Genomic DNA, 21,924 nt, shown 5'->3' with positions numbered 1-21,924 from the left:
CTACTGCTGGCAGCTGCATCAGAAGCCATGGTGAATTAGAAGAATGCCATGAGTATTAGCACAAAAAATTTTCAGGTGGAGACTGAAAGTCTGCAGAGCTGTAGCAGCCATCAGAACTTTTATTTAAGTTAAAAAACACTACAAAATATTTACATACTTGGAAAAAGCCTGAGGCAGCTGGATCACAGGTGACACATTTGTCACCTTGTATGAGTAGGTATCAAACAACCTGAGTCCAAGTTTGTTCAGCCTGAGACTACAAAATATATTCAGGTTGCATTGTCAAAAAACTTTCCCCGTCCCTACTCCACCCCTTTCTTTTTATTTTTTTCCTGTCAGTTTTATTTTTCAAGGAAACAGGAGGATGGTGATTGATACTGAAAGTATCCTGGTGTCACCCTTCTCTGGGCACACCCCACCCTATCCTTCAGGGATCTGTCCCCTCTTGCTTCCAGCTTCTTATCAAGATAAACCTGATTCCCACCCACCCCTGCTGATGAACCACCCATTCCATAGCCTGAGGCCTTCCTGGGGACATTCAGCATGGCTCAGCTGCAGGAGCAGGGCTGGGAAGAGAATAACTAAAGCAAAATCCTACAGCTGCTTAGAAAAACCACAGAGGACAGGCCCTGTGCCCACTGGGCCTGTGGAGGCACAAGGCAGGCTCTGCACAAAATCTGCTGCTGCTAAATTAAAAAAATATTGTGAAAGGAAAGAGGCAGACACTACTCCCTACAGGTACTGGCAGAGCTGGCAGGCAGCTCACACTACTCTTACTGCTGTGCTAGTCTACAAAAGCCTATCTATGAAGCCCTGCCATCCATTTCACAGCTGTATTTCAAAAGTTAGGCATAAATAGAGTCATCTTCATCCAGCAGAGAAAGTCCTCAGTAATGTGGATGCTGTACACAGGCCTGGAGAGCTCACTCACCCAGCTGGAGGGAGAGAAACAGAAGGGGCATTATGAACAGCAGCAGGGTTCTTCTCCCGTGCCAAGCCCTGTCCTGTGCCCGCCCAGGGCAGTTCCAGCGTGCACCAACACTGCCACCTGCCGTGCTCCTTCCTGCCCGTGGGGACAATGAGGGACAGCCCCGGGGCAGCTCCAGCGTGCACCAACACTGCCACCTGCCGTGCTCCTTCCTGCCCGTGCCAGCAGCAGGACACGGCCACGGGGACAATGAGGGACAGCCCCGGGGCAGCTCCAGCCCTCGGAGCTGCCAGCCAGCTGGGGCAGCAGCACAGGCCAGTCTCACACAAGTGACAGGTCTGGCATAACTCAGCACGCTGGAGCCAAAGTGAGTGAAGGGAAGGGAAGGGCAGAGTTGAAGGACACGGCACAGTGACACCATGCCCAGGGTGAGGCAAAGTGACAGTGTGAGCCAGCCCAGCTGCAGGTTGCTGCCAACGCTGTCCCTGGCAAGGCTGCAGTGCAGGAGTGTCCCCGCCTCTGCCCAAGTGCCAACAGGGAACAAGAACAGATTTGACTATTTCTCATTGCTAGTGTTAATTCTCAAAAGCAATTCCTTTCCCCTTCCAGCTCTCCCAAGCTCTGGGGAGCTGAGGAAGACAAGAGCAGAGAGCTCAGGGTCAAGACACTGGGGAAATGGAGCCAGTAGAGCTCAGGTCAGGCTTTCTTTCCCCGAGGGAATGAAAGAATCATTAACCAGAATGTTACTGGTAGAGCTCCCTGAGGAGTTTGCAGGAGGAGAGGAGCAGGCACAGCTCTCTCTGCCTGACAGAACAAATGCACTCTGTTCACTGGCTGCTCTGAGGGGGAGGGCAAGCAGATGTGACATGACCCCCTCAAGCACACTCATTTGCAGAGCTCTGCAGGGACTGACTCTGCCTTCTGGCCCAACCTCCAGAGCACTACAGGGAAAGCAGCAGGCAGTCCAGAGCTAGGCCACCCCTCAGGGAATAACCCAGGACAGCCAAAAGGCTGGCTGTGACTCCCACAGAGCAGTTTGACAGCACTCACCATATCAACAATGTAGTTGTGGAACTGCCGGTTCATGTAGTTCACAGTGGTGTCGAAGACACGGCGCAGAAGGAAGGGCACTGTATTCACAATTTTCTTAGTCAAGACCATTGCTAGCACCAACATGGCCTTCTCCCGTTCCATGTCTGAGGGGATGGCTTGCATGAGCTCTCCCACCACCCTGGACATGTGCCGGGTTATCTCCTGTGTGGGAGGAAGAGGGGGATCTCAGTGCCACAGCAAGGGCTCTCAGCATGCCAGGACTGTGCTAATACCTGCTGTGCTTCTTGCAACACCCCAGGGTCTGCTCCCCTTCCTCCCAGCCATGGCAGCCAGCTGTTACATAAAAAACACCCCCAAAAACTATGGCCCTTGATCCAGATATAGAACTAATCCTTGGATAGCCTTCCTTTTCCTTTTTAACACGAGACCTCAGACTCTACTTCCCTTGCACAACAGCAAGGCATGTTAGATGCTGGGCCAACTGCATCTAGGAAGGGGCCTAAACCCACTGCTACTCCCAACACTGTGCCTATGAACACTCACAGCATCAGAAAAGGGTCTCATGACTTCAGTGCTCAGTAACAAGCACGAGTTAAGCCCCTGTCACTAACCTGCTCAATTTTTACCTATGTGATGGTCAGCAGATATACAGGACTTGGCACCAAAGTGCAAAGATCTTAAGTACCAAAACTAAGCCTTAGCCAGACTATTCATTTCCCAAGGTAAGCCATGGGGCCATCAAAAGAAGGACAAAATGCCTCAAAGTCAGTCCCTTTCCACAATCACCATTTCATCATCTGCAGAAAGGAAATGAGCCCAAGGAACCCAATTTACACATTAACTTCTGCCACAGAATCACCTCTAACAAATCTTCAAAGGTAAATGTTTGGAATTAATTTTCAGATGCCTTCAAAGTCACAGCAGGAGGGATGCAGAATATTTAAAAGGAGAACTGCTTATCAGGCTGCTTTTCACTCACCTCATTAGACAGATTCTCATTCAAAAAATGCTGCACTAGGCCATTTACTACTCTTTCTTGGATTTCTCTATCAAACTGGTCTCCAATCTCAGCGAGCTGAGCAGCAATGATCCGGATAACCTCTTCATTTGTTGGAGCCAACCCTGCCCACACAAAGAGCAGAATTTAGTTCACAGGCTGTAGTCAGACCAGGTTCAGTACAGGTCACAGCATTTTGCTAATATCAATTAGCAACCTCCTTCCCAGCCCTGACTGTATTCATGACAGGTCTGAGCACAATTTCTTTAAGTGTACCCAGGTTGCTTACAAGAAGGTGTGGCAAACAGGGGTTTGTATCTGTAGTTTAGGTAAAATGCAGCCTCACCCTGCTCAAAAAAATCATTGCAGGGCATGTTAGAACATCTCCAACCAAAATCTGAACAGGACAGTTACTGCCAACATCCTGCCCAGAAAGGGGAATTGAGAAGCTCTGCAACACATTGAAGGTCTTTTTCAACCTAATTATTCTAGACTTTAAGTGACTTGTCAGGACTTGTCTCTTAAAGTCCTAAAATACAGGACCTAAAATACAGCACCTCATAGAATAGTTGGAGTTGGAAGGGACCTTGAAAGGCCATCTCATCCAGACTCCCTGCAATAAGCAGGAATATCTTCAACTAGATTAGACTGCTCAAAGCCCCAACCAAACTGGCCTTGAATGTTTCCAGGGGTGGGGCATCCATCACCTCTTTGGGCAACCTGTGCCAGTGTTTTACCACCCTCATTGTAAAAATCTTCCTTACATCTAGTCTGAATCTGTCCTTTTTCAGCTGAGAACCTTACACCTTGTCCTACCTGCTTCCGGCATGAGACCTATGCAAATTGGTGTGAGAGGGCTATTTCCTGTGGCAGTTCCTCCTCACCCTGCTTCAGCTGAGGTCAATGTGCCAGCTGACACACCCTGGGCAAGGGGCAGCAGCCACCCTGCAGATGGCTAGCAAAGCAGAAACAGGACCAGAAGCTATTTGAGGAACAGTTTTCACCAGACTGGTAGAGCAGAAAGGGATTCACCCAGTACCAGAACTCAAGTTGTTCCAAGATCCTAGCTCAAGTATTGATACTGCCTGAGGAGCAGAGTGAGGCCTAACTTAACTGCTTAGTATCACACTCCTTTGAGGGCAGCTATCATCAGTAGCAGCTTTGTGCCTTGTTCTGGTGTACTGCAGACAAAACCCAGTGACAGGTGCTCTAGAAATCCAGGGAGAGAGAAAGTGCTAAGCACTAAGTGTTAAACTCCCAACCAGCAGCCACACAGTGAAGTTTCTCAACAGAGAAAACATTACTCCTCTGAAACAGACAATAAATACAAACAAAGATAGGAAATGTGTAAAGAAAACCACCATGTTCAGAGAGACGTGAGATGGAGCAAAGCTTGCTCACCTACGTCACCATTCCGGAAGTGGCCACTGCGATTGCCGTCGGTCTGCAGCTCATCGTCATCGCTCCCTTGGCACAACATGATCTGCTGGCTTTGCAGGGAATGCAGCTGCTCCTTGAACTTACAGTCAGAGGACACCTCCAGGAAGCTGAACAGCAATGCATGCTCCATCTGAAGAGGTCCATTGATCTGAACCATAAGGAGATCACTGTTAAGCCCATGCCTAGAAAACGTCCCGCTCGGAGCATCCAGGCATGAAGTGTTTGCCAACCCTGACACGTCTCGGGGCACAGCATCAGCCAGGGGCTCCAAAGGCCTCAGCAAAGGCAGACTGACTCCTGGCTGTGGACACACACAGGACTGTCCCATGGGAATGACAGAAGGCTCTGCTCTTACAAACTGGTGTGGGAAACACAGCTCAGCTCCTACTCACCTTTCCAGCTGTGGCAATAGCAGCAATCCCAATCTGAGTTCCTCTTTTGAAACAGGTGTGAGCTCACAAAACCCATCCATTCCCCTTACTCAGACACCTGTGTTTGGAAGGGTTTTACCCTATGTTTGGGAACGGGGCATTCTACTTGCTGTGCATAAAGAAGGCAGGAGCTCCCCACTTCCATGTAATCAGAGCAGAGCAGTAACAAGGTGGGAAATAGAGATAAGAACATAAGCCTGCAAAAACCCCAAGGTTCATATTTCTTCTCCCTCTTCAAAGGAACCTCAACCAGCTCCATAATAAACCTGTTTAGCTCCTCACAGAGACCTAAGCAGCTGCTCACAACAAAAGTGACATGAGATGGCAGATCAGTGCCACCTCCAGTGGCACATTCACCCCCAGTAAATGGGCACATGTGTCTCCATGGCCACACAACCTGCAGCCTTCAAGCAAGGCAGCACACAGTGCCCACATTAATTAGGGCACTGTGTGCTGCCTTGCTTGAAGGCTGCAGGTCCATGAGGCAGGCAGACTGATGGGAGCAAGAGGCCACACTGGAGCACCCAACCTCATAACCAACTAAGGCCTCCAGAAAACCAGGAGGCTCTCCAAAAATTTTAGTTAAACAGGTATGAGAGTAGGACATGATATAAGCACAGAAATAAATAAAGAAGGAAAACCTTTACTCTGGTATGCAGATGGTCTGCCTGTAAGTAAATACTTAGGCCTTATTTTATTTAGGGAGAAGAAAAATAGTTAAAGAAGAATGGTTTGTTATGCTGACAATATACAACCAGGATGAACTTGGTAACTGAAAGGGAATTTTGGGGAGTGGAACCTTGCAAAGCCTTGACATGACCATATCTGACTGGGCAAACAAAAGGAGGAACAAAGTCAACAAAAGGCAGGGTTCAGCAATGGAAACAAATGGAAAATAAAGGATATGATCAGTCAGAGATGAAGAGAAGGCACACCTTCCATGGTCTGAGCATGCCTGTTTGCAGACAGCAGTGCAGGTCACCTGGTGGCAATCCCTTTCAACTGCCTGCTGGGCTGGTCATTGGGTTTATCACTGATACTTTTAAAATCATATTGTATTCAAAAGGCTTTGCAGAGGGCAGAGTAGGGGATCAGAACTGTATCTTAACATCAGCTGGGCTGGGGGAGGTTGACAGACATTTCAGTTACAGTTCAATGTGTAAGATTTAAGTGTGCTAAGTAACAGCATTACCAATGTTTAACCTCACAAAAAGCAATGCAATGCACTGATCACAGGGCTGTGCCCATTCCTTTATCAGTTTAGCAGTTTGTAGCTTTATCAATGAACACTGTAGTCTCTTACAGAGCTACATCTCCAGCTTGCAGCCCCAAAGGGAAGTGTCACACTGAGAGCTGCAGGGAAGCAGCTTGCAGCCTAACTGGTTCCATCCACTTCCTTGTATTCAGAGCAGTGCAAGGAACACTGCAGAAATTCTGGGAAATTCAAGGACACCAGCCAACACTGAGACTTATCCCCTTCAAAGCATCTCAGGACAAGTGTACCAGAGAACCACTGCACACTGTGAACAGCTGAATTCAGACGTGTTGGACTCTAACCTGCTCCATAATGGATTCAGGGACAGCAGCTCCTGTCACCCTCTGCTTCAGACCAGAAATCCTCGTCCTGTGAAAGAGTAAGAAAGGTGTGAAAGGAAAAAAATTCCCATAAATCCACATCTTGCAGCTGTACATGTGTCTGGCCATGTCTCATAGTCAATATCCCTTTTAGTGATGCATAGCCCTGTTTCTGGAGAGAGCTGCCCATTACACACTGTCAGCCATGAAAAAGGGCTGAGGAAACTACAACTGAGAATGAGAGGCACAAATCTCCTTCCTGCCATAGAGCAGGGTGATCAGAGAGGAACTCCTGAGCACCTCCTGGGAGCAGGTGAGCTGACACGCACAGCAGAATATTCTGAAATGAAAAACCCTGGCTGGCATTGCTACACAGCCACAGGGCCTTGAGGGTGCCTCTCCCCACCCTCCATGCAACTCAGGCTCATTTCAACACTTCCCAACAAATATCATGATGGGGAAGGTTGGATCAAGTGCCAACAGAGGCCTCCAGTGACATGAGTGCACCTCTGCAAAGCCTCCAGGGAGGCTAGCTAGGAACAAAAGAGAGAGCAGGACAGAGCCCAAGGGAAGAGGCTCCCAGCAAGGGAGGGCACAGGGGAGCCTCCCTCTCTCCCTCACAAAGGGGAGATGTAGGAGCACAGTGCTCCCTCCTCATCCTGCCAGGAGCAGCTGGGGGTGGGTCAGAACCTTGCACTGGTGCCTTGGACACACAGTCCCATACAGCTGCACACACAAATCTCTGGCTCAACTCCTGATGAGCAAGGCCTGGCTGAAAGTGGGCACTCCCTCCCTACCAAGCCTTCTTCACCCAGGGCAACAACCTGGTTGTTGTGCAGGCACTTCTAAACCAAAAATGGGCAAGGAACCCAAGCAAAAGGCCTGCTAACCATCAAAGATGTGAGCTAGTGATAAATGACTATTTCACAGCAATCCCTCACATCTGTGTTTTAAATAACTAAGCATGCTGGTAGGAAAGAGGGAAGTGAAAGCAGAAAGAAATTCAAACTCTGAAGCAAACCACAGTCATATTTCAAGAGATCATGAATCTCCCAACTCTTCAAAGGCTCTTAGAGGTCCAAGACCAAGACACAATCTGCAATGTCTGAAACACACAGCAGCCCCCAGGAAGCCTCTTAACCATGAGCTCTTCTTCTCATGAAATTATGTCAGACTAACAGCTACAACACAGGCTTATCCCTTGTTGCTTTGCATTTCCCTCTGTTCCATTCAAATCCCTGCTGCTGCTACTCACCTCTGCCCTAAGGAGTGTTCTGGCTGGGGAGAGTCCTCTGTCCTGTTCTTTGGCACCTGCAGAGGCTCTGAAACAGGTCAGGGTGACTTCTCTTCTGGGCTGGAAGAGACACAGATGTTAATTCAGCTTTGAGAACTCAAAGCACTGAGATTAAGAGGAAAGTGGGGATTTAGAATTAAGTCTGTGGCAGGAAAGGCTCAATTTGCACATATTCTGGATTTAGAGATAACATTTCTTTCCAATGCAATTTTCCCACACTCTGCTTTAAATGAAGAGGCACAGGCTGCTCCAGCCCAGCCAGGTGCCTCCTGCACCTGCAGGTGTCAGTGGCTGTGCAGGGAGAAGAGACCTGCAACACATGTGGGTCCTTCCCTTCCCTTCCCTTCCCTTCCCTTCCCTTCCCTTCCCTTCCCTTCCCTTCCCTTCCCTTCCCTTCCCTTCCCTTCCCTTCCCTTCCCTTCCCTTCCCTTCCCTTCCCTTCCCTTCCCTTCCCTTCCCTCAGGGATCAAATCAGCTCTGTGTACATACAGACACCCCTCAGGCCAAGTCCACAAAAACAGAGACATTAAAAAATGTCACCCACCACAGCTGCAAATAGCAATTTTGTCTACTCCTGTACATGAGATAAAGCAAACACACAAACAGAACAATGAAAAGTTCTACCACACTCCAAAGTACTAATATGGCAAAAAATGAAGACAAGGGAGCCAGAACACAACTTGACAAACTGAATTTCCTAAAGCAAAGATTGGCCACCCATGCAGTGAATGACCCTGAAGGCAATACCTGCCCTCAGCTAAGAAAATTCTGCTTGGGTGGTCAAAAACACACCAGAGAAGAGGAAAAAGGATTTCTCTACCCCCAAATGGCTTCCTACTTCTACAATACAGGGCAAATTATTTTTAATTTTAGTTAACTAGTAATTACAGGAACCTCAAGTTTTGCATAACTGCTTTGAATCAATGCAAAGGGCTTCAATACTCATGAAGTTCCTGCTGAGAAATCAAATTCCTTAAAGGAATCTCAAAAAGTAAAAAAAAAAAAAAAGCAAAAACAGTCAAATGTAATCATGCTGATATCATCCAAAATTTTTAATCATTAAGACTTGAAATCCTGGTAGTTCTAGATTCAGATTGAGACTGTTTCTGGTGGAGGGACAAAGGTTACCTTATATTGGGCAAAAAGAATCTTTAGTTGGAGAAGGAGATAAGACTGATAAAGGGTACAAACACCATCTGCACTCAGATTCAGAGCCAAACTAGCACATTTGTAAGGCTGCTTCAGGACTGCTGAAATCCTGCAAGGAATTTTTACAGAATATGGTATTTTAATTCAAACATCAACTAATTTTAATACATTGTTCATTTTTCATTCAATTCACTCATTAGCCAAATGAACTTTGTGAGGAGCTCATATTCCTTTGTGAGAAATGAGGTGCTTCTGAGAAATCACTAAATGCCTTGAAGTGTTCAACACATAAGACTACAACCAGTTTTTTAGACTACAACCTGTTCTTTCTCTCTTTCTTAGGAAAACAATGAGGGGAGTACTTTAACCACTTAAATCAGTTCTACAGAATCAAGGTAGGGCATGTTCATTCCAACTCAACACTGCATGGGATGCAGGACTGTGGGAGAGGCTTATGGCAAGAAAACAGCTGGGGAAGCACATCCACCAGCAGCCTGTCAGTGCAGTAGGAAAGACCTCATTCCACCCACACACAGCTCTCACCAGTGAATTCTGGCATTTTTCACAAGTGATTTCTGGGGTTTTTCACAAGTGAACTCTGTGGATGCTTCCTCCAAGGCAATCACAGCTCTTTAGATGAGCTGAGCACACCCTGAGGGATGGGACTGACTGCTCTCCAGCCACACAGCTCCTTCAGGTCTGGTGTCCCATCTTCCGTTTCTCTCTCTCATCCTTTAAAGTTACACCATCCTTTGAACCTCACAAGGAACTCACCAGAGGAGCTTTTCCCATGTGCAGCCCAGCAATGAGGGGTGGCATCACTAGAGGCAAGAGCAGGCAGGGCCAGAACCCCCTGACTCCAGGGGAAGGAGAGATGGCACTGCAAGTTCACAGGGTGGAAAAGAGGGAGAAGCAGGGACCAGAGGCAATTGGCACTCCATGCCTCTCTCACACCTCAAGCAGTGAGGGCTAATCCAAGGAAAAGCCTCATACACTGTGTAACACCATGGTTTCCTGCTGGGGGAACTCCCCACAGCTCTCAGGGCTGCCACAACAGCAGCAGGTCCCAGAATCCCTGCAGCAGTGCTGAGTCACCCTACAAACCAGTTTTCATCTCCACACTTGTGCTGCAGCTCAGAAAGGAAGCCAGCCCACAAACAGTGCCTCTGCTTACCATCACTTCTCTCAGATTGATCCCCTCCCCTCCCAGCTCAGCCTGGAGTCACTAATTCAGCTCCAGCAGACAAGTCTGGTCACAAAAACACTGCTTTCAGCAGGGAAGGCACAGGCCTGCAAACACTGACTCCTTTAATGTCTGGACTGTGGGCCAATGGAGCTATTGTGCGAGCTGTCAAGATGTTTATGTCTCACGTTTGAGTTAGGAGCAATTAAAATCTCCAAAGCAGAAACCACAATAAAGCATCAGTCGCTGCAAAGTGAAAAACTTCCAGTCTGAGCATTGCTTTCCCTGCGTGGCAGCTGAAAGGTGAGAATTTGGGTGTGGCTGACAGGATGACATCATTATTGGGAGAAGTAAAACAGTGACTGTTCCTCCCTTCCAGGGCCTGGTGGCACTTCCCTGTCCTGCAGGAAGATATTTCACTGCTGAGCTACAGAGCCAGGGCATCGTTTTACAGGCAGGGAAACCAAGTCTTTGCTATGTCCTGACACTTTAAATCCATATATCAAACCATAACCACTCAATTTTACTGTCCTCATGAGAACCTGCCACAGGCACAACTACTTTACATATCCAGTCATTACTGGAAAATAAAGAAACAGAAACAGCACCACAGACTTAGGAAGTTCCTTACTTGAGGATATTCTGAGCTGTGCCACTGTTTATCTGCAGCACTTAGGTCAGGAGAGTGTAAGCAAATACCACATCACAGAGCCCAAAGTCTCCAAAAGCAATGCCCCACTTCCAGCCCATAAACCCAACAGGAACTAAACAGCCCAGGGAAGGCACCTTGCTGGTGTGCCAAACCAACACTGCTGAGTAAATAGGATGTTATCATCACCACAGGAAACCTGCCCCCATTGCTCCTTGCCCTGCAAAGGATTTGCCAGCCTGTAACAGTGTTCAGATTCTGCCTCATTTGAGACTCACCCCTAAATCAGAATTTGCTTTTAGGCTTTGGAAACAGAAGCAGTGTGGTGGGAGGACAGAGACCTTGTGTAAGCCAGAGGAAGGATGGGCTCAACAAGACCCTCTGGCCATGTGTGGATGCACACACACACAGAGCTGTGACAACTGTAACACTAAAGGATGGCTTGGTACAGCTGCTAAACACCAAAGCTACTGGCTTGGAGAGTGCCAGGACTTCCCCAGCCACAGGGAACACTGCTCCCAAACTGTAGTGAGTCTCCTATGTATTGGATAGGTGGGTCCTGTTGCTCTGGACGAGCTACAGCTGCGGGGTCCTTGGTTGGGCAGCAGCTGTAGCTCATGAAGGCCACTGGGATAAAAGGGGATGGGTTGAGAGCCCAAGAGGAGCCCCTGTGAAGCCATGAAGAACAGCACAGCAGAGAGGAGCTGCATGGTAGAAAACCAGCTAGAAGGTATGGACTTTAAGAATATCCTAACCAGAGTATGGGACTTGAGAAATATGAAATACAATACAATACCAAACCAAGGGTATTTTGGCTTAGAGAAGATGCAACATCAAGAGCCTGTTTGGGAAGTGACAAAGCTGACATGCCATGAGGAGCACTCTTGGGGATAGCAGCAGCTCAGTGGCCCAGAGCAGGACACACCTCCTGCCCCAGTCACTTGCCCATTTATTTGCTTGGCTCTTGGGAGGAATGCCCTGTTAATGAGGAATCATGAGACTACTTAAAATCCAACCAGGACAACCTCTGCCTTAGCTGGGGCATTTTTACTTTTGCTTCTTTAGCACAGAATTATCATCTCAGTTTGGACACCAAGCACTCTCAGCTGTGTATTTTGGCTTAGAAATACATTTCACTCTTTGTTTAAAGGGTTTTTCTTCTTTGGAAGAAAAAGTTTATTAGAGACAATTCTAAAAAGAAGTTCTCAGTAGGCTTTTTGATAGAAATTTATGTAAGTTTCTGAAGAAATTTATGTAATTTTCTTCTGTCTTTTCACAATGACGTGAATTGCAGCAATCTTCCAATTATCAGGGCAGTATTTGACTTCTTAGGAAGAAAAACACCCAAATCCCTCATCAAAAGCACCCTTCTCATCTGGCTCAAAAACCTCTGGTGACCACCCACGCAGCACATGAATGAGTAAGAAGCAGCACTGCCATGTTACTGATGCTCTCTACAAACCAGGTAGGCAGGAACTTTGCAGCAGCGTGGTTTCTGTACTGGAGCAGTGACAGAGGCAGCATGACAACATTTCATTCTGCAGCAGCCAGCCTACAGACACAGCTGGGCTTAAACTGAGTCAGCAGGAAGCCTGCAGCTGGAATTGGAACTCAGCTAACTACAGCTGGACCCAAACAGAATTTCCACATCCGTGTTTTGGGCAAGAGGCAAGGGCAGGACTGGGATCTTGGCTGGCAGAGTGCAGGCAGATTCTTGGATCTGGCACTGGGCTGTGTTTTTCCCTCTGTGTTGAGCAAGGGAACTCCAGCCTGGTAAGCTCCTCCTGCACTCCACCCCCTCAGAAAGGCAGGGAAATACTTCTGTCCTTGCTTGGGGCCTGGCTGGAGGGAGCAGAGCAAACCCTGATGGAAAAGCACCATCACCACTAGCACACAAGCCTGCTGCTCTTACAGGGCTGGCTTCCTGTTCAAAGTGTAACCATTGCAGCCCAGCAGCTGCAACAGAGCCCTGCTAGAATGGCACAGTGCATGAATGTGCAAGCAGTTCTTATGTTTGCCCCTTGGAAATGATGGAAAAGCAGGAGGCACTGAGGAATCACAGTTGCAGTGTTTGGACATTATCAAGGAAGGACAAACAGACGGAGAGCAGGCAGTACTGGGACAAACTCCAGCCATCACTGGTGATGTGCAAGTGATGGTGTCCAAGGAGGGAAATGCAAGAATTGCTCCTGGATTCACAGCATGCCCCAGCTGGGCCATGGGCACTGCACCCTTGCAAAGCTGTTTTTACACCTGAGCAGGGACAAAGTGCCCAGATTCTGCAGCAGACACAGCCCCAGCACCTGATTCATGCTTGAGTCATGTTGGGAAGAAAACAATGACACACAAATATTTCAAAAAACTGAAGTTTCTGTTTCCTGAAGTTGTTCAGCTTTGTCCTGCAAAGTCAGCACTGCCCCAAGCAGCACTGTCCCCCTCTCTCCTTTCTGCAGTACAACATTTCAGCATCAGAACAACACTTCAGCATTTCAGCAGCTCCCTGCCTAGCTGAAACAAGGGTGCTGATGCAACAGCCAGGATTGTACTCACGGAGCTGCTCAGGAATGATTCAGTGCGCTGGACAATTTACTGTCAAGGGAATTCTCAGAGCTGGTTTTCACCAGAATTACTTCAGTGGAGCCTGTTCACCCTCTCAGGCTCTGAACATTCAGCATAAAAACATCCAAACCATTTCTAAGAAAGTGGTACAAAGACAAATCTTCACAGCTGCACGCTCATGTGCTCTGACAGCATCCACAACCCTGTGTGTCAATATTTGACATCTTCCCCAGAAGATGAATTTTCAGCAGGCTCCCCTCCTCCTAAACATCAAGTGTATCAGAGATGCAAACATCTCTTACATGCCTCAGTTTTATGAAACAACTGTGCACCAGCAGAGACAGCCAGAGATGATCCCCAGAAGGAAAGTCTGGCACAGATCCTTTGATTCCCTTCTCCCACTGCAACCTCCATTCCCACCATGACAGCTAAACTGATGAAGCCAGTACAAAAATATTTTTTAAAAAGTAATCATGACAATCTTGAAGGAATCTCTTATGAAAGGAGCCCAGAAATCCTCAAGAATCTTAAAAAGAAAGTTGTGCATCAAACCAGACAGCCAAAAACAACAGTAACTCCAAGCAGCATTCACACTGTGATCAAAGCTGTTTGACAGCAGCAGCTCATACACTGTCAGCATGAAAGAAAGCATCATCTCTTTTAAACACCTTTCTCAATGATACAGAGCTAAGAAAATACTCATTCTCAAAGAAATGCTGCAGGAGCATTTGGGAACTGTGACAGGAAAATTGCAAACTGCACATTCCTGCCTGCAGGAGTACACTTTCCTGGTGCCAGGCAAGCAGGAGATGCCTCAGCACGTTGCTTCTTCCACTCAGCACCTACAGGCTCTCCCAGCTGTAGTCTAAACACACAGTGAGAAAACATCTGTTCTTCTAGGAGAAAACACATGACTGTGCATGAAACAAAGCAAGACCATTTCACTTTCAGTTCTACCTTAGGAGGAATAGGCTGATGTTGAAACACAGGAAGAGCTTACAAGGCCAAAATACAGCAGCTGCTGATCTAAGGGGATTTGTTTCACGTGGCTGCCAACCCAAAGGTGTTACAGCAATCACACTGAACAGCCAGAAGCTACACTTACCAAGGGACATATGGGAACTTCAAAGATGAAGGAAATAGTTCAGAATATTTGAGAGACCTGGGTATTGCCCATTCTGTAAACAGCAGTAAGAGCACTAGAAACTGGCCAAAGGTCACAGCAACAGCATTTCACCATGAAAGAGCAGGTGTGCAGCCATTTAAACAAGAATGCAACATCTGCGTGTGCCATGACTGCACACACAGCCCAGCTCCCCTGCTGATAGCTCAGAGAAGCTGAATAAAAGCTCTGAGGGCTTACAGGAAAGGGGGGAGCAAGCTACTGAGGCAGGAGGAGTTCAGAGCCACCATGACACTGTCCTCTCACGGCAGAAAGAGCAGAACTCCCACAATGCATGAAGGGCTACAGCCCCTTCCTGATGTTTGATGTTTGCCAGCAAGGGCAGCGCAGGCAGAGCCCACTGTGCCAAGCAGTGCCACGGTGGTGCAGGGACACAGGGACAGCAGCAGGCTGGATCCAGAGCAGGAGCCACCAAGAGCCCAGGGCAGTGCTAACAAGGCTCCCAGCCACGGGGCTACTCAAGGGGAGGGGGCTGAAGGACTCTTGGAGCAGCCCTCGCCAAGAAGGGTGTGAGAGAGACATCAACACAGCCCTGTGCTCTGCATGGAGCAGCGGCTACAGGATGCAGACAGGAGGAATCCCTGCCATCCCACCCAGGTGCAAGGAGGTGCCTAATCCACACCACTGGCAGCTCCACAGACTCCTGCTCTCTGCCCAGTATGGATGAGGAAACAGCAGGATGCCAGGACATGGTTCACTACAGACATCTGGTACAAATCAAGGCAGAAGCTTAACAGATTGCTACCAAACCTAAGGAATGATGTTGGGCACTGTGTGACTCAACACTTCCTTCTATGCTTTATCCCTACTTTGCCACCAAACCTAAGGAATGACATTGGACAGTGTGTGACTCAACATTTCCTTCTATATTCTATCCCTCCTTTCCCTATACCCTTCTTGTCTAGGTCAAAAAAATCAGACTTGCAAAACACTTGAGGAAGGGACCCCCTCCCCCATGCACATACCATAATCATAACTCATCAGCTTTAACTAAAGCTAAACTCAGCACCCTGCAACCTCTTCCAACCCCAAGCAAAGCCATCCAAAACTAAAAGGGGCTCGGACCTCCAACAGTTTTGCATGTTTGGCTAAGCCACGAGCTCCACTCAGTAATGAGAAATACTTTCACGTACTTGGCTTTGCACGGTACACAGATGTGCAGGTAAGTCCAGCCCCCAAAACTCTGTAATCTGGCACAGACAAAAAGCCACAGCATGGCAAGGAAAAAAGGAGAAGGCAGCTCCTTGAGGAAAAAAGGAAACAACCCAAAAAAACCAACCCCAAATCGACAGTAAATGGTGCTCTTTCACTCATGTAGGAACTGCTAAGCAGAGAAAATGAAACCTGCCCATCTGCACGCAATTCCCCTCAGCACAGAAACCGCAGACCAGGCTGGCTCTTTCCTGCTGGGGAGTTCATGCCCAGAGGCCAAAGGAGCTGCCTTATCAAGGAACCAACATCTCAAGGCTGCTCCTGCACAGCCACACCAGCTCTCCTTGCACCAGGCACAAACCTGTCCAGAGTTATCAGAGACAGCCCCTTCTCCCCCCTGCCATGACTTCCAAGCACCAGGCTGCCCCAGGAAGGGCTCCAAAGGTGACAGTCACTGGATTTATGTGTCTGCCTGCTCCCACTCTAAACATTTTCATTCTATTACAGAAAAAAAAACCAATCCTGTTTGACCTGTCAGCTCCTCAGGCTCCTGCTGAGTGTGGATGACTCCTGTCATCCCGTTGCAGAGGAAAAGTACAATTTAGGGGAACAGAGCATAAATGGCCTCGGGTGAGAGCGTTCAGTGAATACACACACCCCCATCTAATTCCCTAATTCTATATCACAGCTCTTACAGGTTCAGGATCTAACAGAAGTCCAGGTTTGCACAGGCAGCCCTGGTGGAGTGCTGTGCATTGTTCTGCTGCACAGTGAGAAACTGAGCAGAACTCACAGCCTCAGCTGGCCTAATCTGGTTTGAAGAAACTGGGAGGGCAGGAACCCAACAAAACCACCTAACCAAAAATCAGGCACATTTTTTCTTCTTCCATTCAGTAAATGTCACCAGATGCAAACAAGAAGGTGCTGATAAATCACAAGGGGGGGTTCGTCACACCAGCCTTTCTTGCTACAGGGCAGCCTATCCACAGGTTTACAATCACCTGTTACACTCTGCACATGTAAAATACAAGAGTTTCACCTCAGCAGGTCCCTAAGCCCTGCCAGTTCCCTCTAATGAAAGACAAGAGACCTAGAAAGAAAGACAAGAAAATGGGAAGAGACAGGTTGCAGAAATCCAAGGAAATAACAGGGTACTAGAATGCTACTTTTTATACAATGCATTCCCCCAGTGTTTTTGTGTAACACCAGTGGCACAGAAGAGATCTCCAAAAATGGGTGTTGCAAAATTATCCTAAAGACACGGACCAGCACTAAAGTTATGTAAAGAGGTTACAAAAGAAAGGAGAAAAAACCCACTCAGAAAACCCCTTCTTTTTAAATAACACCTTTTAAGATGTTATGCTTCCACAGGCAGGTGAAAACAGTTTCAGTCTGATTAGTGACAAGAAGTTATAACAGAACAAAAACCACGCTTCCCCACAGGTGGACTTTTGCAAAAAGTCCTTTACCAAAAAAACAAACCAAAACAAAACCTTCAGAAACAATTTCCTGTCGGGGAACCACTTTGCTCTTTCCCCCACCAAACACTTTAACCGTTTTGAACAGATAACAAGTATCCCATGACAAGATTATGGCCCAGATACTCCAAGAGCCATAAAGAAAAGTTCACCATTTCTGAAATAAGCACTGACTTCCTGAATGAAGACTTCAGTGATTTAAATAACTCAGAGGCACTATGCCTTTTTTTTTTATTATTAAAGCTACAAACTATTATCATTTAAAAGAGAGAAGAACATCCCCCCCTTAGCCAAACCCAGCAGTTTCCGAGCCAGTGTCACTCCAAGCTACAGACACCATCACCAAAGCATGTAGGTTACAGAAATACACTTCTAAGGAAGGAAACCTGCTCACTCCTTCCCTTCCACTTCACACACACTGCGCAGTCTCCTGCTCCAGCCTTCCCTCAGCCCGAACCAACACAGCCGAGTGTCACCGGGAACGTGAGCGCTGCTCACGGCGAACAAAGGGCCGGGCAAGGCGCTCGCCACCTCCACACGCAGCCAGACACCCACAGCTCTGGGGAAGGCAAGGAGCAGCGAGAAAAGCGATGCTGAAGAGCTGAACTGACTCATCTGTGCAAGTCACCTGCTCTTCCTTTTAAACACGTTAGGTTAGCGCTATTATTAGAAAACCTTGCCTTGCTGGAGGTGCCACTCCCACATCCCTCGGCTGAGGGAAGGCTGAGGGGTCGCCGCCACACGATTAACTCTTTGCACTGCCCGGCCAATACCGCTCGTGTCTGACAACCAGAAACTGAGGGCGAGATGCTGCTCTTCACCACGCAGTGCAAAGGCAAAGAGAACTTTGTGTGGTTTTAGGAAATACCACCTAGCGGGAGGGAGGCCGGTCCGCCACAGAAGCAGGGACGAGGGGAGGCGCGGAGCGGCCGGACCCCGCCGGGGGAAGCAGCGGAGGGGCCGGGGTCGATGGCAGAGCGGGGGGGCGAGGAGGGACGAGCGGGACAGAGGCAGCGACCGAGCGGGAAAAGGAGCAAAGCAAGAAACAACCGCACCGCTGAAACGCAAGGCGGGATTCCGCGGGCAGAATGGAAGTGGGAGAGCGGCCGGGAGGCAGAGGAGTTTCCAGCAGCCAGAAGAAAAAGCAGAACGCGCACACGGAGCCCCGCAGGGTCTCTTCACCCGCCAGATTTGGGGGGCTGCGAGCTGCAGCCGGCACCTCCGGCCCCGGCGCTGATGCCCCGCGGCCCAGGAGCCAGCGGGCCCGGCACTCGCCCCGAGCCCGCCACGGCCACTGGGGCCGCGCAGCGCCGAGTCTCGGAGCGCGGCCGGGACGCCGCCCATGCACACCCCGCGAGCTTCCCGCCCGACGCGGTGCCGCCGCCGAACCGCTCCCGCGGCTGGGCAGCCACATGTAACACTCACCGGAGCCCGAAGCGCGCCTGCAGCACCGCGCCTGCCGCTTCCGATTTTGAGCGCCCTGCCGGGCCGGCCCCGGCCCCGCCCCGGGAAGGCGGGCGGGCGCGCGGGCGGGGGACGGGCGGCGGGCGGGAAGGCGCGGCACGCGGCACGCGCCCGCTGAGGGCCCGGCCCAACGGCCGCGGGGCTGAGGGCGTGAGGGCCGGCAAGGGCCCGGGTACCGGGAGCCGCCCGATCCGCGCTCCGCCACAGTTCTCCCGACCGCGATCCTCGCTCGGGAGTTCTGATGGGTCCCGACCTGGTGCTGCTTGGCCAAAGGCTCCTCGTACGCCATCTACAGCCAGTTCTCTCCCCGCCATATAAATGCTGACTTTCGTTTAAGATCGTTTTATAGGCATAAAATCACAGAGCTACAGGAGCAATTATGTTGGAAAAGACCTCTGAGGTCATCGGCTCCAACTTGTGACCAGACACCGCCTTGCCAACATGGCACTGAGTGCCACATCCAGTATTAAACACCTGCAGGGATGGTGGCTCCACCAGCTCCCTGGGCAACCCACTCCAATCTAATCACCTTCCTGTGAATAAATTATTCCCCATGTCCAACCCGAACCTCCCCTGGTATAGTTTAGGACTTTGTGCTGTCATTCTGTCACTTGATGCCGGAGAGAACAGGAGAGCCCCACCTTGCTACAACCCTCAAGTCTAGTAATACAGCCCCACTTCAACAAATTACTACTTAATACAGCCTTATCCTTCAACGTAGCTCTGTTTAGAGCAATGCTTACCTGGCATTCAGTACAGGTGTCCTTCCTGACACAGTTTCCTTCCAAAAGTGCCCAATCACGATGCCAGTACCACACTCAGGCTTTGAATGGCCCCACAGAGTGTGCCGGGGTGCCTGACCTTAGAGCGCTTTTTAAAGTCTGGGATTCTAAGAAACAGAGCCAATTCTGATTCATGTTTGAGTCACGTTGGCTTTCCATTGGGAATATAGTGTTGGGAAGAAAACAATGGCACACAAATATGTAAATTTCAAGGAACTGAAGAGAAGTTTCTGTTTCCTGAAGCTGGTTTGTCCTGAGAAGTCAGCACTGCCCCAAGCAGCACTGGTGGCCCTCTCTCCTTTCTGCCCAAAGTGTGTTCGTTTATTTGAGAAATCACTGTGGGTTTTTTTATATCCGTTTGTTTCTGGTATCTGAGCAATATGGATTACATATTTATATAGAACACGTGAATAACCAAAAAGAGATGTTATCTCTTGCTTACAGAAAGGCATGTGATTTCTGCATCTGAGAAATGCACCATACACTCAGCAGGTTAGGAAATACTAGTTTATCCACTTTCCTGGTACCCACAGGCATAATAGCCCTTTTTCCAGAGCTGGTTTCTGGAGCAGAGTTGGGTTGTTTGTTTTTTTGGTTTTTTTTTTTTTTTTTGTTCCTTATTTTGAGTGCTTGTAAAAAGATGCAGGCTAAAGAAGGAGGCAACTCTTCATCATATCCCTCAAGTAATATTTATAAAATGAAGCATGAGGCTCCTTCTTCCCTGTGGCTCCAGGAGGAGATGCAGCCCCATGCCAGCACTGTTGCTTTCATCCCCTACAGGGTCATTTTTCTGCTAACTGCTCCATTGCTGCTGATGCTTAGGTTTTCAAGCAGGAAGATACACTCAGAACCTGCTGGAGTTCTTAAGAGATGTGTGGCCAGGTAGAATCCTTACAGGATTAGGTATTCATTCTCCAATATGTGTGACTTAAAAATGCAGTTGCTGATTGCTGTCACAGCACTGATGGTGAGGACTCTTCAAAAAAAACCCTGTAAAACATGAGGGAAGCCAGAAAGGCAGGGGGGTTGGAGGAATGACTCCCACAGTTATTTTTCCTGACAAGTTACATTCATTGTCTTTAGCCAGGCCGAGTACAGCCAGGAGGGGTTGTATAAGATAAAATATATCTGCTGCTGCCAGAAAGAGGTTCTGCACACTTCCTGATGAACCCACTGACAACCTTCCTCCTGTGCTCCTGAGGGAACATTCACCCTCCTACCTCGGTGATTTCCTTGCCTCTGCACGGAGGGGTTTGTGCTTCTGTGCCAAGGGGAACTCACAGGGTGGGTGAGGCAGCTTCCTGGGCATGGAATGCCACTTCTGGAAAGGGTCAGAGGCTTCTGGAGGCTACTTTCATTATCGAGGGAAAAGGAAAGCAGCAGCTGCCACCAGGCTGAGCTCCTGGGGTGGGGTTTACTTGTTACAGGGTCTTTCCCTGGTGTAATTTCAGAGCTAATCTGTGCAGGAGCACTCATCTTGAAGGGCTGACAGGTTTTGCCCAAGCTAACAACAGATAAAGCTATTCCTGGACCCGTTGTTCCATCCACAGTTTGTGAAACAGCAGAATATCTTTGTTCCTAATGGAGATTGAGAATTAACAATATAACTTATTAATTTGCAATATAACTTTAAAAGCCATGATATATGTTGGAAACTATGGATGCAAATCAACCTCCTGTGTCCCAGAGCCCAGCAGTAACTTTCTAGACATTCCATTTTTCTTCTGGCATCAAGTGAGAAATCCTTATAGACTGGCCGACAGCACAAGATCCCCCATCCCTGGGTAACCACAGCTTTCTCTCACTACTATTTTTATTCCCACTACTATGGGGGAGAGCAAGAGACCAAAAGAACAGGAAGAATGGTAAGGTTTGAAATGTAGGCAGTGAGCTGCTGCCCTGCTGAGCTGCACAGAGCTGTCATTCCTGCCACCTGCAGCACAGCCTGCTCACCAGCCCCCAGGCAGCGGGGAGGCAAGGGGAAATCCAAGGCGTGTCCTCCTCCCGCTGCACTAATAGGTTTCCTTTTATCACACCACCATAGGAACACCAGGGTTTATCCTTTGTCTTTTTTTTTTTTTTTAAGAATGGTGGAGTGTTGAGAAAATGAAACACATTGTTTGGGATTTCCCCGGCTGGGAAAATGAAACATATTGTTTGGGATTTTCCCCATCATCCTGTGTAAAACTTCTGCTTCTTAGAAAAAAAAAAAAAAAAAGGAAAAATTTTAAAAGTCAGCACAGAGGCATTGATGTCCTTCTCCCCATATTATTCTGAATGCTGCTACATCACCATCAGGCTACACCAGATGTTCAGGCTAGTACTGCAGGCTGAGGAAGTGAGATTCAGCTACAAAAATGAAATCCTACTTTCTATAAACCAATTTATATTACCTTCATCCCTTCTTCTCAGTAACTTCACTGAGAATCTGAAGAAACAATATGGAATATGCACAGGCACTGGGGATGTTTGTTGATTTTTTTTCATCAGATAATTCAGAGTGGCTGAGAGCGAGTCAGCAAAAGAGTAATTAAAGGCAGGCACTTTTAACACCCAGATTTATCTCTAGATCATCTCCTCTCAGGTCCTCATCAATCATCAACCAAA

General features: G+C 48.4%; 1 protein-coding gene across 1 annotated transcript; it reads right to left on the bottom strand.

The window, feature by feature from the left end:
• Positions 1-89: 89 nt before the first annotated feature.
• Positions 90-18,564, bottom strand: BID (BH3 interacting domain death agonist). Its single transcript, XM_063153831.1, has 7 exons — positions 18,497-18,564; positions 7,680-7,778; positions 6,407-6,473; positions 4,380-4,566; positions 2,961-3,103; positions 1,979-2,182; positions 90-935 (listed from the first exon to the last, which is right to left on the bottom strand). Exons 3-7 carry the CDS (start codon positions 6,413-6,415, stop codon positions 924-926), a joined length of 555 nt encoding a protein of 184 aa, XP_063009901.1. The 5' UTR covers positions 6,416-6,473; positions 7,680-7,778; positions 18,497-18,564; the 3' UTR covers positions 90-923.
• Between the last annotated feature and the right edge of the window lie 3,360 nt (positions 18,565-21,924).

Source organism: Melospiza melodia, chromosome 4, assembly GCF_035770615.1.
Source record: "Melospiza melodia melodia isolate bMelMel2 chromosome 4, bMelMel2.pri, whole genome shotgun sequence".
NCBI lineage: Eukaryota > Metazoa > Chordata > Aves > Passeriformes > Passerellidae > Melospiza > Melospiza melodia.
Note: the sequence above shows the minus strand (reverse complement) of the source record. Positions and strands in the feature narration are given on the sequence as shown.

What these genes read in the sequence shown, in the direction of transcription:
- BID (XM_063153831.1), bottom strand. An exon ending in CTTCCGGAATGGTGACGTAG is followed by an intron (nt 3,104 to 4,379) that starts GTGAGCAAGCTT and finishes TTGTGTGGGCAG; the next exon opens with GGTTGGCTCCAACAAATGAA. An exon ending in ATGAGAATCTGTCTAATGAG is followed by an intron (nt 2,183 to 2,960) that starts GTGAGTGAAAAG and finishes CCTCCCACACAG; the next exon opens with GAGATAACCCGGCACATGTC.